The sequence below is a fragment of the Lepidochelys kempii genome, chromosome 28 (genome assembly GCF_965140285.1).
Source record: "Lepidochelys kempii isolate rLepKem1 chromosome 28, rLepKem1.hap1, whole genome shotgun sequence".
Taxonomy (NCBI): Eukaryota; Metazoa; Chordata; order Testudines; family Cheloniidae; genus Lepidochelys; species Lepidochelys kempii.
Window position 1 is genome coordinate 6,686,984 of NC_136407.1, and position 16,698 is coordinate 6,703,681.

Below are 16,698 nucleotides of genomic sequence, written 5' to 3' on the forward strand. Positions count from 1 at the left end.
TGTGGGGGCACAGGTCCACCCTCTCCTCTGGGCTCCAGCCCCCCAGACCCATTAACCAGCAAGCAGGGGCTGCTCAGACAGCCGCTCCCCACTCACCAGGCCCACCACTAAACCCCACCAACTTCCTCTTGGGCCTGTCCTCGCCCCCAGCCGCCCAGCTCAATACCCCCAACGAACCCCTCCCCAGGTTCTCTCCAAAACTGCCTCTCCCACAACGCCCCCCCCAACTTTATTCCCCACTGAACCCCTCACACCCCGGCTTTTGTTCCTCCTCAAGTCTGTCCCAGTGGCCAGGAGGGGAACTGCTGACAGGTCTCCAGGCTGGGGGTGGCTGGCCCTGTAGGGATCAGGGCTAAGGACCTTCTGGGAACAGTGTGGACCCGCCTCCTCTCATGTGACCCCGCCCCCATTCAACCTCTCTCACACAAACCCCGCCCCCTCCACCATGACCTCACCCCACATGCCCGTGCACAGACGGTCACACTGCAGGAGGGGGCATTTTTAAGAGCGCACCGTCCAGCCCCCACCAGCAGGACCTCATATGCACGGTGCGTAGGAGGTCACGGCGGAGGGGGCGGGGCCATGTGCTCCTGAAATAGCCCCGCCTCCCCAGTCGACACGGAGAAAACCAGGGCGGGTTTTGTGCCGGTCCGGCCCGGGGACAAACCTTGGGATACGAGACCGGCTGGCGAGGGGCTCCGCAGTCAGGACTCCCCCTCGGGGTGCTCCAGGCACCACTCGCAGGCGTTCTGGAACATGCGCAGCCAGGGCGAGACCTCCATGGTGCGGCGCCAGTCGGGCGGCATCCAGGCCCACTGCCAGGGCAGGACGCAGCGCTCAGGGTGGGGCATCATGGCCAGATGGCGCCCGTCGGGCGAGCAGAGCCCGGCGATGCCCAGCGGGGAGCCGTTGGGGTTCAGGGGGTACTCCTGGGTGGGCTGGCCCTGGTCATCCACGTAGCGCAGCGGGGCCAAGCCCCCCGATGTCACTGCAGCCAGCACCTCGGGTGAGCGGAACCGCATCCGACCTGGGGCAGGAGAAAAGAAGGGGGGAGATGGGCAGAGAGCCCCAGCGGGACACCCCCCACAACAGGCCCACCGCCTCCATACCCCGATGTTGCCTCGGGAGTGTGAAACCGCATGCGAGCTGGGGAGGGCGTGGGAGGGAGACAGATAAAGCCCCCCCGCACATTCTCTCACTGTCATGATGGCCAGCAGGGCAGGGAGTGGGGAGCCCAGTTGCTTGCCCTGTACAGCAACGGGGGTTCTCCCGGTTGTGCGGACCCCGACGTGCTCCACTTGAGCTGGGCAGGCCCTTCACGTGCTGAGACGGGGGGATTTTCCTTAGCTGTGGCCAGCGCCTGCGCCCTTCTCCTCCTGCACCGGACCGAGGCCCTGAGCACAGAGCTCTCCAGTTCCTTCTGCTTGGCAAACACCCTCTGGGGGAAGGACCCGCGGGGGCGGGGAAGGAGAGCGGGGGGGACACACTCAGGAATCGCCCTCTCCAAGAGCTCCAGCTACTGTACGAGCCAGGGAACCAGACTCCAAAAGAGACACACCCCGGAGCCGACCTGCCATGACCGTCCAGGGACGGGTCGAGCAGGCAGGACGCAGCCTGAGATTCACTGCAAGCCTCTACGAGGAGCTCGCTTCCCCTCTCCTACGTCTCGTTCTCTGCAGAGGGGACACTAAGGCTCGTCAGACATCCAGAGAGTGGAGCTCTCTGGTGCCACGTGGCTTGGCTAGAAGGTAGGTGTGCCAAAGCTGGAATATTTGGCAATCTTTTGGAAGCCACTGTGTGCCTCAGTTTCCCCTGTTTGCTGCTTGGTGACCCAGTGGGGTGGGAAAGGGCTGTTTGCTCTTGGGGCCGGCTGAGGAACATAGGTGGGGGTGTCACCGAGCTGTAGGAGCCTCAGCCCCTGTATCAATGGAGCATCTCAGAAGATGACGGCAAATACAATGGCCCGGACAGCGACACCAAGCTACCAACAACCCAGAGGGAGATGCACCCCTCCACCTCTCCTCGGGGAGGCTACACAGCATTTCCCCAGCCGGAGAACAAAGGACGGGACAGGCTGGGGGTGGGGAAATAAGAGTCGGGGGCTGGAAGGCGTCGGGGCTCTCAGCTGGAGCCAGACAGAGAGACAGACGGAGCTTGAGCCCAGGGGTTCACCACAGCCTGGCTGGGCTCTGGGCTAACCAGGATGGACGATGCTTTAACTTCAGCGCTCGATGCTGCCTGGAGGCCTGCAACCCCGCTGGCTCCTCGCTGACCCCTCTGCAATCGACTCAGGCCTTCTTGAGCTGAGGGCACCAGAACTGGATGCCAGGATCCCAGCAATGGTCGCACCAGAGTCCAATCCAGAGGCACCTCTCTCGAGGTGCCCCCCGTTTGCTGAAGGGGACCCCAATGCTCGGAAAGGAGCTTCTCTACCACTGACGGTTAAGCAGGAACAATTTACCCTCCCCCTCCCCCACCCCCACCCCGTCGGCTGGAGGACCCGTCTCCGACCACGGGTGCTGCAAAGGAACCGGAGAGACGGTCGGGCCGGGCCGCACCGTGCTCCACGCTCTTGGGGAGCAGCTTGAGGGGGAGAAGGGGGCAGGTACGGCTCAGCGGAGCCTGCTGGGGAAAAGCCTTCCCGTCTCAGGCGCACGGACACCTCGAGAGCCACACACACAGGACCATGGCTCGACGGAGAGACGCACCCGACGGGGGGGGGGAGCCCAGGGCAAGGACCCCTCCCACCATATTAGGGAAGGACCCCCCAGCCACTCCTCTGGGGTAGGACGCAGAGGCTGGTTATACAGGGACCCCTCACCCAGCGCTGGGGTGGAGCGCGGAGCTGTGTATATGGGACGGAGCGAGCAGCCCCCCAGAGCTGTTACCTTCTCCGTGAGCCACCCAGATTCCCAGGGTGGAGCCAGCCATGCCCCGCAGCATCACCGCTGGGCTCTGCTCGACGGCCAGCGCCACGAAACGCGACTCGAACCGGCCCGAATCGTTGGGGGCCAGCAGCACCCCGGGACGGACGGCCCCACCTGCGGACAGACAGGCTGAGTGAGCCCTGCCCTAGACTCCCCCACCCAGACACCTCCCCAAACCCTCCAGCCCACCCACAGGCCCCAGCCCCACTCACCCGGGGGGTCGCTCGTGGGGCTCCCGCCCCCCACCCAGCCCAGCAGCGCCATCAGCTGGCAGCCGTTGCAGACACCCAGGCTGAACGTGTCCCTGCGCCGGTGAAAGGCCGCAAACTGGGCTCGCGCCCGGGGGTTGAAGGTCACCGAAGCTGCCCAGCCTGGGGACAAAAAGGCACACTGGGGGTCAATCACCTGGGGGGCATGGGGCGCGGGGCCTTTCCCTTCTAGGGGCCACTGGCTCCAACCTGGCCCCCGACGGGGACTGGCTGGCTCAGAGGGGTGGGGAACGGGGCTCGGAGCCTGTCCCTTCTAGGGGGTGCCAGCTTCCAGCTAGCCCCAGGGTGGGGACTCGCTGGCTCGGCGGGGGATGACGGGAGTGGACACGCTGGCTGGGCGGGGGGCGAGGGGGAGTGGACACGCTGGCTGGGCGGGGGGCGAGGGGGAGTGGACACGCTGGCTGGGTCGGGAGGCGAGGGGGAGTGGACACGCTGGCCGGGCCGGGAGGCGAGGGGGGCGCTGGCCGGGCCGGGAGGGGAGGGGGGCGCTGGCCGGGTCGGGAGGGGAGGGGGGCGCTGGCCGGGTCGGGAGGGGAGGGGGGCGCTGGCCGGGTCGGGAGGCGAGGGGGGCGCTGGCCGGGTCGGGAGGCGAGGGGGGCGCTGGCCGGGTCGGGAGGCGAGGGGGGCGCTGGCCGGGTCGGGAAGCGAGGGGGGCGCTGGCCGGGTCGGGAAGCGAGGGGGGCGCTGGCCGGGTCGGGAAGCGAGGGGGGCGCTGGCCGGGTCGGGAGGCGAGGGGGGCGCTGGCCGGGTCGGGAGGCGAGGGGGGCGCTGGCCGGGTCGGGAGGCGAGGGGGGCGCTGGCCGGGTCGGGAGGCGAGGGGGGCACTGGCTGGCTCCCGGGCAGGGGTCTCACCTTTGGCAGACCCGAGGACGTCCGCGTAGCTGAAGCCCCCCACAAAGACCAGGCCACGGAACGACTCCAGAGTCACCTGCCCTGTGTACAGGTCCTCCATGGTCACGTCCCAGGCCTGGGGAGAGAGGGGGGTGGGGCCGAGGGGTTAGAGTCGGCGGGGGGGGCAGGACGCCAGGGTTCGGAGTGGGGGTGGGGAGGTCTCACCTGGAACCCCGCCATGATGAAGGCTGCCACCATCTCGCGGTCCCCGTTGCTGCCCTCCTCGCGCAGGACGGCCACGCGCGGGCCCGGCTGGGCTGGGGGCAAAGGGGGGGGTGAGAGACCAGGGCCGGCTGGGCTCAGTGCACCCCCACTGGCAGAGACCCCCCTCCCGCCACGGGGACCTGGGGACACCCCCCACACACCCCTCCCTCCCTCCCAGAGAGCTCCTTTCTCCATAGCCATCTGGGGACACCCCCCCACACCCCTCCTCCCCCCAGTGAGCCCCCCCCCCGGGGCCCCGGCCCTCACCCATCTGGCACAGCAGTGGGGGCTCAATCTTGGGGTCGAAGGTCAGGGTGAAGCTGGGGCCCTGGCGCTGTGCCAGCCCCCTCTCCTCCTGCCCCACGCAGTGGGGTGACGCTTGCAGCCGCTCCAGCTGGACACTCGTGGCCTCCCAGAGGGCGCGCAGCTCACCCACGGGCCGCACCAGCTCCTCTCGCCCGTTCACCCGCAGCCGCACCTAGGGGGCACGCAGGGGGTGGGCCGGGGGGCTGCAGCACTGGGGCCCTCGCTCCCGACCCACAGCCCTGCTCGCCCAGCCCTGCCCCCCAGCTCTGCCGGGTGCCCCTCACTCCCAACCCGCAGCCCCAGCTAGCCCAGCCCTGGGCTCCCCCCAGCTCTGCCGGGTGCCCCTCACTCCCGACCCACAGCCCCTGCTAGCCCAGCCCTGGGCCCCCCCAGCTCTGCCGGGTGCCCCCCACTCCCGACCCACAGCCCTGCTAGCCCAGCCCTGGGCCCCCCCAGCTCTGCCGGGTGCCCCTCACTCCCGACCCGCAGCCCCTGCTAGCCCATCCCTGGGCTCCCCCCCAGCTCTGCCGGGTGCCCCTCACTCCTGACCCACAGCCCCTGCTAGCCGAGCCCTGGGCCCCCCCAGCTCTGCCGGGTGCCCCTCACTCCCGACCCGCAGCCCCAGCTAGCCCAGCCCTGGGCCCCCCCAGCTCTGCCGGGTGCCCCTCACTCCCGACCCGCAGCCCCTGCTAGCCCAGCCCTGGGCTTCCCTCCGGCTCTGCCGGGTGCCCCTCACTCCCGACCCGCAGCCCCTGCTAGCCCAGCCCTGGGCTCCCCCCAGCTCTGCAGTGCCCCCCAGTCCTGACCTGCAGCCCCCTGCTACCTGCCCTCTGCTCCCCCCAGCTCTCCGGTGCCCCTCACTCCCGACCCGCAGCCCCACTCACCATGGACTGGGGGCCCAGGGGTCCCGTGTGCCCGATGGGCAGGCATCGCACTCCAGCCTCCTCGTACCGTCTGCAGACGTCTCCTGCCACAGCGCTGGGCACCTCCAGCACCAGGCCCAGCTCCTCGGCAAACAGCACCTCCAGGGCTGGGGGGGAGGGGAGTCAGCTTGGGGGGGAAATGGGGGATCGGGGAGGGGCGGGGGGGCTCGTGTGAGGTGGTCGGTGAGGTTGGCCTTGTGGGGGAGGGGTCCAGGCTCTCCCCACTGGGCTACGGGAGGGCTCAGGACAGAGGGTTGGGGAGGGGTTATGGGACAGGATCCCCCGTTCCCCGCCGGGCTGTGGGGTTCAGGGCGGGGATTTGGGGAGGGGGTTTGTGGTGGGGTTTTCCATTCACCGCTGGGCTCTGGGGCTCGGGACAGGGGTTCGGGGCGAAGTCCCCCATCTACCCGCAGGTTGTGGGGTTCGGGGCAGGGCCCCCCACTCACCGCTGGCCCCCGGTGCCAGCAGCTCGGCCTGCAGCCCACAGTTCCCGGCGAAGGCCATCTCCAGCAGGCAGGTCACCAGCCCCCCGTCACTCACGTCATGCCCTGCGCTCACCACCGACTCTGGGGGGACAGCACCGGGTGGGACAGCTCCCCCCCAGCACCCCAGCTCCCCCCAGCCCCAGGGGAACCCAGGCCAGCTTCACTCCACCCCCCAGCCCCGCCCCTCAGACCCTGGGGGTGCCCACCTCAGCTCCCCCCCAGCCCCAGGGGCACCCAGGCCAGCTTCACTCCACCCCCCAGCCCCGCCCCTCAGACCCTGGGGGTGCCCACCTCAGCTCCCCCCCAGCCCCAGGGGCACCCAGGCCAGCTTCACTCCACCCCCCAGCCCCGCCCCTCAGACCCTGGGGGTGCCCACATCAGCTCCGCCCCAGCCCCAGGGGCACCCAGGCCAGCTTCACTCCACTCCTGGGGGTGCCCACATCAGCTCCCCCCCAGCCCCGAGGGGCACCCAGGCCAGCTTCACTCCACCCCCCAGCCCCGCCCCTCAGACCCTGGGGGTGCCCACATCAGCTCCGCCCCAGCCCCAGGGGCACCCAGGCCAGCTTCACTCCACTCCTGGGGGTGCCCACATCAGCTCCCCCCAGCCCCGAGGGGCACCCAGGCCAGCTTCACTCCACTCCTGGGGGTGCCCACATCCAGCTCCCCCCCAGCCCCAGGGGCACCCAGGCCAGCTTCACTCCACCCCCCAGCCCCGCCCCTCAGACCCTGGGGGTGCCCACATCAGCTCCGCCCCAGCCCCAGGGGCACCCAGGCCAGCTTCACTCCACTCCTGGGGGTGCCCACATCCAGCTCCTCCCCCAGCCCCAGGGGCACCCTCCAGGCCTGGGGAGGCCACCTGGCCAGCCCCCCTCACACCTCCCCCAGAGCAGGGCTCACCCCCCCCAGCAGGGACGGACAGACGGACGGACACACCTTGCAGCAATTGCTGGGTGACGCGGAAGCAGGCTGCCAGGCTGTCCGGGTTCTCCAGGTCTGGGCAGCGATCCCCCAGCTGGGCGTAGCACTGCGCCAGGGCACTGCCCCCCAGCCGGTGCCGCTCGGGGCACAGCTCCACGTACAGTAGGGCCCCTGCAGGGCAAGAGAGATGGGGTCAGAGCCAGACACCAGGGTCCCCGAGCCAGCCAGTCCCTGGCCTGTGGCACATCAGAGCCAGCGCCCCCGAGAGGGGAAAGGCCCCATGCCCCACCCCTCTGAGCCAGCCAGTCCGTGCCCTGGGGCCACATGGGAGCTGGTGCCCCCTAAAAGGGAAAGAGCCTGTGCCCCATTCCCCACTCCCCTGAGCCAACCAGCCCCCGCCCCTCACCTTTGCCATCGGGGCACTTGAGGTCAGGTGTGACGGTGGCCGTGATGTCCGGACACACGGCGTAGGCGGAGACGACCAAGGTCCCTGTGGGGAGATGGGATGGGGTCAGTGGGGAGTCCAGCTAGCCTAGGGGGGTGGGGAAGCGGGGGAAAGAGCCAGTCTGGGGGGCCAGGATAGCGGACTCCCGGGGGCCAGAAAGCCAGGGCACCTGCAGGGGATGAATTGGGGACCCTTTACGGGGTGGACAGGGGAGTGAGGACTGGCTGCAGTGGGGGCAGAGGGGGCATGGGGCAGTAGCTTTGGGGATGGACATGGGGCGGCCCTGGTGCGCACACCCCTCTAACAGAGGAGGTTTGTGGGAGATGAGCCATCTGGTGGTGTGCCTCAGTTTCCCTATGGACAGATGCCCGGCCTGCTGAGCGTGGAGAGGTTACGTAGCTGGCATGGGACGAGGGAGGGTGGAGGCCTGTCAGAGGGGGACCCGGGGACTCATGGGGGCTGGAGACAGCGGAGCGAGGGGGCCCACAGAATCTGGGATGGGGGGCTGCTGGGGCAGGGTGAAGGGGCAGAGCCCACCCCCCACACTCACCGGGCGCCATGACGATGTCCGTGCCCACGCGGGCCGCCATGCTGAGCGAGTCCTTGCCCCCGTCCACGGCCACCCCCAGCTGGGCCATGACGGCGCACATGGCCCCACAGGCGTCCACCAGCGCCGCGCCCTCGCCCCCCTGCTTGGCCGCCCACATCCAGTTCCCGCTGCACTTCACGTCCTGGGGGGAGAGGGGGGTCAGCCACGGGGCCCCGGCCAGCCCCATGCCTCCTGCACTGCCCCATAGCCCCCCCACACCGCCCCCACGTCCAGTTCCCGCTGCACTTCACGTCCTGGGGGGAGAGGGGGGGTCAGCCACGGGGCCCCGGCCAGCCCCATGCCTCCTGCACTGCCCCATAGCCCCCCCACACCGCCCCACAGCCCCCACGTCCAGTCCCCGCTGCACTTCACGTCCTGGGGGGAGAGGGGGGTCAGCCACGGGGCCCCGGCCAGCCCCATGCCTCCTGCACTGCCCCATAGCCCCCCCACACCGCCCCACAGCCCCCACGTCCAGTCCCCGCTGCACTTCACGTCCTGGGGGGAGAGGGGGGTCAGCCACGGGGCCCCGGCCAGCCCCATGCCTCCTGCACTGCCCCATAGCCCCCCCACACCGCCCCACAGCCCCCACGTCCAGTTCCCGCTGCACTTCACGTCCTGGGGGGAGAGGGGGGTCAGCCACGGGGCCCCGGCCAGCCCCATGCCTCCTGCACTGCCCCATAGCCCCCCCACACCGCCCCACAGCCCCCACGTCCAGTTCCCGCTGCACTTCACGTCCTGGGGGGAGAGGGGGGTCAGCCACGGGGCCCCGGCCAGCCCCATGCCTCCTGCACTGCCCCATAGCCCCCCCACACCGCCCCACAGCCCCCACGTCCAGTTCCCGCTGCACTTCACGTCCTGGGGGGAGAGGGGGGTCAGCCACAGGGCCCCGGCCAGCCCCATGCCTCCTGCACTGCCCCATAGCCCCCCCACACCGCCCCACAGCCCCCACGTCCAGTTCCCGCTGCACTTCACGTCCTGGGGGGAGAGGGGGGTCAGCCACGGGGCCCCGGCCAGCCCCATGCCTCCTGCACTGCCCCATAGCCCCCCCACACCGCCCCACAGCCCCCACGTCCAGTTCCCGCTGCACTTCACGTCCTAGGGGGAGAGGGGGGTCAGCCACGGGGCCCCAGCCAGCCCCATGCCTCCTGCACTGCCCCATAGTCCCCCCACTGCACCACAGCCCCCCCAGTTCCTGCTGCACTTCACGTCCCAGAGGGGAAGGGGGGAGAGAATCAGCCACATGAGCCCACAACCCCATACCCCCCGCCCCCAGCCAGGTCCAGTTGCACTTCATATCCTGGGAAGAAAGCGGGGTGAGACACGGGACCCCCATACAGCCCCAATCTCCCCCCCACACACACAGCCCCATGGGCCCCCTGCACCTCCAATACCCATTGCACTTCACATCCGGAGGGAGCGGGGGTCAAGAGGAGGAGGATTAGCCATAGGGGGGAAAATGTCAGACACAGACAAGCCCTTCCCCACTCAGCCCCCCCCCAGCCTGTCCCCTCCCCAAGCAGACCCCCCCCAGCACCCCAAACTCCCCTCCCCAAGCAGACCCCCCATGGCTCACAGGGCGACTCACCCGCAGGTCGGTGACGCGGGCAAAGACCAGGTTGGTGAGCGCCTCCCCCACGGCCAGCCGGGCCCCCGCGCCCGGGTCGATCAGCCCCTTGAGTGGCTGCTCCCCGAGGGCCGTGGCTGCCCCCACCGTCTCAAAGGGGGACAGAGCCACCACGGCAACGTCGGCCAAGGGGGTGTGCAGGGGACCCACGCACTGCTGCTGGGCCACCAGCCCCGTCACCGACCGGTCCACCTGCCACAGGGACACACGGCTCAGGGTGGCAGTACTCCTCTGCGGTGGGGGGCAGAGAGCTGGGGCCAGGGACGACGACAGAGACATGGGGTCAGGGGGTGCAGGATGTGACACAGGTGGGGGTTCTCCCTTGTTATGTTGTATGTGAGCCTTTGAGAGTCTTACTGTTTTCATGGATGCTGTGTGTGCCTCAGTTTCCCTGTGTATTGCACCAATGCCTAGGCGGTGGGAATAAGCGTGTGTGACTTTTCCGGGGGCTGCTCCAGCTGCCTGCACTGATGCTGTGGCTGCCACTTCGTCACTGAAACCCAGGAGGGGGATGTGACAGGCGACTCTGGGCCCGGGAAGCGAGACAAAGGCCGGAGGAGCAGCAAGGGGCAGGGCAGGGGCCAGGCGCAGCTGGAAGGAGTCAGTCTCGGCTGGCTTGGGGCGCCGGGGAGGGCGGGGCGCCGGGGAGGGCAGGGCCCTGGCTCTGGGCCCCCCTCCCCACAAGATGGACTTGGCTGAAAGTCACTGATTTCTGTGCTAACAAGTTCTGCCCTACGCTGTGTTCCTGTCGACGAATAAACCTCCTGTTTTCCCAGCTGGCTGAGTCCCGTCTGACTACGGAGTTGGGGGGCAGGGCCCTCTGGCTTCCCCAGGACCCACCCCGGGCAGACGGACGCGCTGTGGGAAGCGCACGGTGGGGCAGGGGAGGCTGAAGGCTCCAAGGTCAGACCCAGGAAGGTGGAAGCTGTGGGAGCTTCTGCCCTGGGGACCATCTGCTCCCAGAGAGGAGGCTCCTCAGAGCCCTGCCTGGCTTCATAGGGAGCAGCTCCAGAGCATGGCCCGGGGACCCCGTGACACAGGGCACTTTCCCCTCCGGGAGGGCAGAGACACAGGATCAGGAGGTGTGGGGGTACTGCCACGCGGGGGCAGAGGTACAGGGTTGGGGGCACTACCCTCTGAATCGTCACGAGCTCACTTGGGCCACACGGTACCTTGTTGGTCAGGTAGCGTTTGCTGGCCACGGCCGGCAGCCGCAGGACCCGCTCCAGGGCGTCCCCCACACTCAGCCCAGGGGGCAGGCACAGGCGGTGGAGGGCTGGGCTGCTGTGGGACAAGACAAATTCCTGGAGAAAAGATGGGACATTCATGAGTTAATCCAGCAGGGGACGCTGTGGGGAGCAAGCGGGGGGCACCATCTGTCTGGGGAGCTCCCCGCTACTCCAGCCCTGGCCTCTCCCAGATGGGGCGCCGTGGGGGGGCAGTCTGGGGGGATCTGTGGGTGCGACCCCAGGGCCCCCACCCCGTACCTTTTGTGGCATCTTGCCCAGCACCCACTCCAGCTGCAGGTCGACCGGCGTCTTCTTCCCACTGGGCTTCACTGGCGCCACGTCCGTCACTGGGGCCTCCAGGTCGTCCACCAGCACAATCTGAGGGGGGGTAACCCATGGGGGGGTGTCAGTGACGAGTCACAGCCCCCCCAATCTATGCCCCGGTGCGCTGGGGTGTGGAGGGCCAGGGGGCCCAGCGGTTAGCACCCCACCCTCCAGCCCCACAGAGATGCCTGCTTCCTGCCCCTGGGCTGGGCGTTTGGGCTTCGCCCAAGGGGCTGGGGCAGAGCCGGGACCGTGCCTGGCCTTGGGCCTACAACTAGCCAGGTAGTCGCGGGGCTCGGGCTGGAGCCTGGCTCTGGAACCCTCCCCCCAGTCTGAGCCCTACCGCTACGCTGCAATTCTGGGGCCCGAGTCAGAGCCAGCTGCCCTGGCCCGTAGCTCCGTGGGACCTCCCTTGTGTGAAGGAAAAGTTAGCACATGTGACTCCACTTTGGTTTGGGGCCCACCATTGTCTAAAAGCAAGCACATCATACACCAGGAGGAGTGATCCTTAGATACTGAATCCCTGTGAAAATCCTCCTCCTCGTCTCCAGCCTGCCTTGACTCCCGGTATCTGTTTTTTGTCAGTCTCTAACTCCCTGTCTCTTGGCCTTTGATGTGAGGCCTCCCATCCTGACAATAAAGGCTACTGATGCATGGCTTTAGGACCATGCTGTGTAATCAACATACTGGTATAGCACGAGGAATGCACCAAGCAGGGACAGGTGCTAGATAAGAAAAGGGTTTGTTTATTGGCTAAGGTTTCCGATGATGCACGAGGGCAACATGCTTTGCTAAAAAGTATATAACCTTTGTATAATCTGTACTCAGGGTCCCCTCCTGGCTAGCAGGGGGGCACCACGCTCGAGCGTAATAAACTAAGTGTCTTTTGGGAACTCTGCAGTTGTGGACTTTGTTTATGTGCCTCAGCCTAGATTCGAACTGTGCGTGTCCTACCAGGTGTAATTCGCAGCAGTTGTGTGCGTGTCCTACCAGGTGTAATTCATAACACTTGCAGGGGGGTCGCCCCCCAAGTATCCAGACGTGCAGGACCCTGCTGGAGCCAGGGGTTCTCCAACAGGGAGCCTAGGAAAGGCGCTGCCTGGGGGTCACCCCCGCCCCACTGCCAGCCCCCTCTCACGGCAACCAGCCTGTGCCCAGCCCTGCCCTCTCCGGTGTCCTGTGCCCACCCGCTCCTCTGCCCCCAGTGATATCCCATCCTATGGCACCCTCTTCTCCCAGCCCCATCTCTGCTACCAGGATCCCCATCTCATCCTTTGTGCTACACCCCCGTTTCCTCTCCACAGAGCCCCCCAGTGCCCCTCCCCAGTTCCAGCCAACCCCACCCCCGGCACTGCTCCACAGACCCAGACGCCTCATGACCCCCCCCCACGAACTCCATCAGGCCCAGCCACCCGTGCCCTGCCCCCCACCGGCACAGAACGGACACCCCTCCAGTCGCCCATGTGCCCTGTCTGCCTCTATTTTCACACAGCTTTATATCAAATCCTTATAACTTTGTAGTGAGCCCTGGCATAACGTTATAGCCCCTAAGGAGAGTTAAGGCAGAAGGAAAATGTTTTTTCGCTCGGAGTAGAACAAGATCTCCCCCTTTTAACCGCCTGCCCTGGTGAAGGAGCGAGGCGTGGAAGGCAGCGCCTCCGGACAGCTGCAACCCTTGGAAGGGGACGGGAGCCAGAGCCAAGCACGATAAAACTTGCCAGGTGGGCTCACTACAGAAGATCAGATATACTGACGGCCTTGGGGGTGAGAAGCCAGCACCTTCTTTTGAAAACACCCTCTCTGGAACGAAACGGGGCATCCCGAAGGAAGCGCCGCCGGAGGCAGATTTTGCATCTGCATGAGGGGGAAGCGGCTCTACTTGGGAGGTGTCGTGCAGAGGACCCCAGGTCTCGGCTTGTCAACGTGGGAGCATCGCTCCGGATCGGATCCACCTCTCCCCCATCTAACGCACCTGGCCAGTGAAGTGAAGGGGAGCACCTCGATGGGAACAACAAGACGGAGTGTGCGTGTGTGTGGGAGTGTAATATCGATCGTATGCGACGAAGTGGGACTGTTCTTAATGTTTCCTCTGAATAGTGTGGGGGTGCCTCAGTTTCCCCTAGGCAGTTCTTAAGTATCTAGGGGGTGGGATAAGGGTGTATGAGCATTGCAGAGCCCTAGAGGGCAGATGTGTGCAGGGGTCTGGACACAGAGAATGGCCAACACCCTGTTTCCTGGCAACTGATGGCCTGGCCCTTCCCCCTGCAAGGTGAGAGCTAAAGGGTTGGAGAACAAAGGAATCCAGTGACCTCCTGGCCCGGAAAGGGACAAAGCCCAGAGGAGGAGGGGTTGGAGGGAGTTTCAGTTTGGGGCTGGCTGGAGCCATGGAGTGAAGGGCAGACATGGTTGTCTGGCTCACTGCCCCCAAAATGGACCCAGCTGAGGGGTCCTGTTCTCTGCACTTACAAGCTCTGTGTTAGACCATGTTCCTGTCGTCTAATAAACCTTCTGTTTTACTGGCTGGCTGAGAGTCACGTCTGACTGCGGAGTTGGGGTGCAGGACCCTCTGGCTTCCCCAGGAGCCCCACCTGAGTGGACTCGCTGGGGGGAAGCGCACGGAGGGGCAGAGGATGCTGAATGCTCCGAGGTCAGACCCAGGAAGGTGGAAGCTGTGTGAGCTGTGTGTCCTGTAGACAGTCTGCTCACAGAAAGGAGACTGCCCCAGAGTCCTGCCTGGCTTCATGGGGAGCAGTTCCAGAGCATCGCCCAGGGACTCCGTGACAACTGGTGGCAGCGATGGGATGTACTGCACCCCGTGGATGGCACTTCCTGCAGTAAGTGACTGGGGAGCAGTAACACGAAGGGGGATTGCCGAGGACCAGGCATGCTGAAGGCTCAGAGAGGAGCGGTTTCGGAGAGCGGTTAACCCCTGGGAGTGTGTGACCAGCGAGAAGGACTGTGCAGTAATGGGGACCCCCAGGGACTGCAGTGAGCAGTCTCAGGGGCAGAGGAGTCTGCAGCTCGACCCTGACAAAGAGGTGGTGACCTCGAGAAGGGCTGGCACACTAGGGGTTCTCCCTGGAAACCGTGGGGAGATGAGAGCACACAGGCCTGTGAGTCCACAACAACTTGGGAAGAGCGGAGTGATGGCCTGTCACCGTCTCCTTAAGAAGGACATTGTAACCCTGTGCAGAAAGAGAGGGTCGCGCATTGGAAAGTTCACCAAAGCACAGTTAATTGTGCTGCTGGAGGAGGATGACCGCTCTAAGGAACAGATTCCTGACCCCAAATGGGGCTATAGCAGGATCTGGTAGCAGCTGGAGTGGTAGCCGGCATCCCCAAGACTCCAGTCCCCAACCAGACGCGGGTCTTCACGATCGGGTTCCCCATCCGGGGATCGGAGATGTATGGGATTGGAGCTGAGTCCAAGAGAGCAAGAGGACTGTGAGAGACAGCGAGAGCCCGAGAAAGAGCTGCAGCAGCAGCAGCAGCATGAACTGGAGGTGGGAAGTGGAGAGGCCTAGGGGACCTCCCCGGGGTGAGTGGGGTTAGACCCTGGGGGGCCAGTTCCGCAGGGAACCTCGAGACTAAATTGCTGCCTCTGGTTAAGGAGTGGGGGGATGTGGATGCCCACCTCACTGCCTTTGAGCAGGCTGGCGATTTGAACCAGGGGGACCCTGCGGAAAAGCCCCAGTGTCTAGCTCCTTTGCTGGGTCCCAAGGCCATAGACTCCGTCAGCCAGATGGGTGGGGAGGTGGACAGGCTCCCACCCCTGACCCCAGCCTATATGTCTGTGTGGAGTTTCCTGGGGCCAGGCCTCTCGGACCTCCAGTGGGAGTGGAAGGTGATGGTCAATGCGGAGACATTTCTGGGGTGGCGAGATCCTGGGACAGAGAGAACTGTTGTCAGGCCCCGGGTGGTGCAGCCTCAGATGCTGAGGGGCTGTGTGAGCTGGGTGAGGGTCCCAGGGAAGAAGCCCCTCACCCTCTCTATGGCCCAGATCCCTGTGCAGACCCAGGAGGGGTGGGGCTGGCTGGTTGTTGGGGTTCTCCAGGATACCAGCTGCAAGACCCTGTTGTGGGGTGACTGTGTCTCTTTGGGACAGAATCCAGACCCTGCTCCGGTAACAGCCAAGGGTTTGAATTTGAATCCAGGGAACCAATCGGTGGAGAGGAAAATGGTCAGTGAAAATGCAGATGACCTGTCTGGCAGCAGGGAGGAGCGGCTAGGCTCAGGCTACCTGCCTGCCTGTAACCAGACCCCTGGGGCTGGGTGGGACAGAGAGATGCTCCCCGCCCCCTTGCACACCGGAGAGGGGGGCTCAGGGGGCTCAGGCTGGTGCTGATGCAGTGAGGAAAGCAGCGAGCTCACTGCCTACCCCAACTTGGACAGCAAGGGCAGCGCTGAGCACAGTGGGAGCTGAGACCCCAGCTGAGCAGGGGGACCCACAGGCAGGGCAGGGGATCTGTTGGGAGTGGCAAGGTGCTTGGTAATGAAAGTTTGGATGAGCCTAGGCAGCCTTGTGAGCTGATGGCTGTGTCTAGTCAGCAGTGGGGGAAGGCGAGGAGGGTGGAAGACGAGTGTCCCTGGACCTTACCTGTTAGCTGGGTGGAGAATTGTGACAGTGAAGGAAACGTGCCTGCGTCTGTCAGGGGTATTGACTTGCCTATGGAGGGAGCTACCCTGATCTCCAAGCAGCTGTCTGTGACCAGCCTTGTGTGCTGGGACAAGGGGAAAGAGATCCCAAGCTGTGTGTCTGGGAAAGGAGAAAGTGTGTCCGGCTCTTCTTTGTGGAGCAGACAGAAGGGGCCTTGCAGCCTGTGACGGTTGAGGATAGTGCAGTTGTCTCAGAGTTGATTCTGGATTCAGCTAAAGCCCAGGAAGGGAATGGTCCTAAGTCTGTGTCTGCTCGGGAGAATGGCCCTGTAACTAGGTCTCATCCAGTTAGTGTCTATGTAAAATCCCAGAGACCAGACAATTCTGGTGCTTGTATTTTGCCTGTTGCTAGTGTGTGGCAAAGGGAAGGAGAATGCTTCTGACCTTTTATCTAGGAAGTCTGTCAGTTTGCCTGCAAGGGGATTGTGTAGAAATCCGCCTGATGGGCCAGAGGTGATTCTGGATGTAAGGGAGACCCAGAAAGAGTCTGTTGTTGCTCAGGAAAGTGTTCCTCTAGAGCAAGCCCTAGGTAAAGAGAGTAAGAGCAGAATTTCTGTGAGGGGTGAATTGTTGCATAGAAAAGCCCTAGGGAAAGGAATCCTCATGGAGTCTTTGCAAGCAGTTTACTGCCACTGAAGGGTGTGAAAGTGATTTAATCAAGAAAGTTTCAGTTGCTAAAGGCCAGAAATTTTCTGTTGTGAATGGATCCACTGACTTTCCTGTTGAAAGATCCAGTGTGGATAGCTTTGAGAAGGTCTCAGATGGAGTGAAAGCTGTTAAGAAAGGTACACCGTCCTATAACCAAGTGGCTGTGTTTGGCCAGCTTGTGGGGGAGACAAGATTGTTGAGAAAGGGATGTCTCCATGCTAGTTCTGTAAATAAACAGTATGTGGCCCAGGTCAAGATGG

At 65.1% G+C, this 16,698-nt stretch overlaps 1 protein-coding gene across 3 annotated transcripts in view; it reads right to left on the reverse strand.

Annotated features, from left to right (window-relative positions):
* Positions 1-214: 214 nt before the first annotated feature.
* LOC140904193 (phosphoribosylformylglycinamidine synthase-like) overlaps positions 215-16,698 on the reverse strand; it is a 31,445-nt gene continuing 14,961 nt past the window's right edge. For all 3 annotated transcript variants that reach the window (XM_078850894.1, XM_078850895.1, XM_078850893.1), the window contains exons 16-29: positions 11,069-11,188; positions 10,754-10,885; positions 9,543-9,773; positions 7,919-8,099; positions 7,330-7,413; positions 6,939-7,094; positions 5,967-6,086; positions 5,482-5,627; positions 4,559-4,769; positions 4,253-4,344; positions 4,049-4,163; positions 3,140-3,298; positions 2,889-3,041; positions 215-1,027 (exon numbers count right to left, since the gene is read on the reverse strand). In XM_078850894.1, coding sequence (XP_078707020.1) covers positions 705-1,027; positions 2,889-3,041; positions 3,140-3,298; positions 4,049-4,163; positions 4,253-4,344; positions 4,559-4,769; positions 5,482-5,627; positions 5,967-6,086; positions 6,939-7,094; positions 7,330-7,413; positions 7,919-8,099; positions 9,543-9,773; positions 10,754-10,885; positions 11,069-11,188 — 2,223 coding nt within the window. In that variant the 3' untranslated portion in view covers positions 215-704. The remainder of the gene's footprint in view (positions 1,028-2,888; positions 3,042-3,139; positions 3,299-4,048; positions 4,164-4,252; positions 4,345-4,558; positions 4,770-5,481; positions 5,628-5,966; positions 6,087-6,938; positions 7,095-7,329; positions 7,414-7,918; positions 8,100-9,542; positions 9,774-10,753; positions 10,886-11,068; positions 11,189-16,698) is intronic.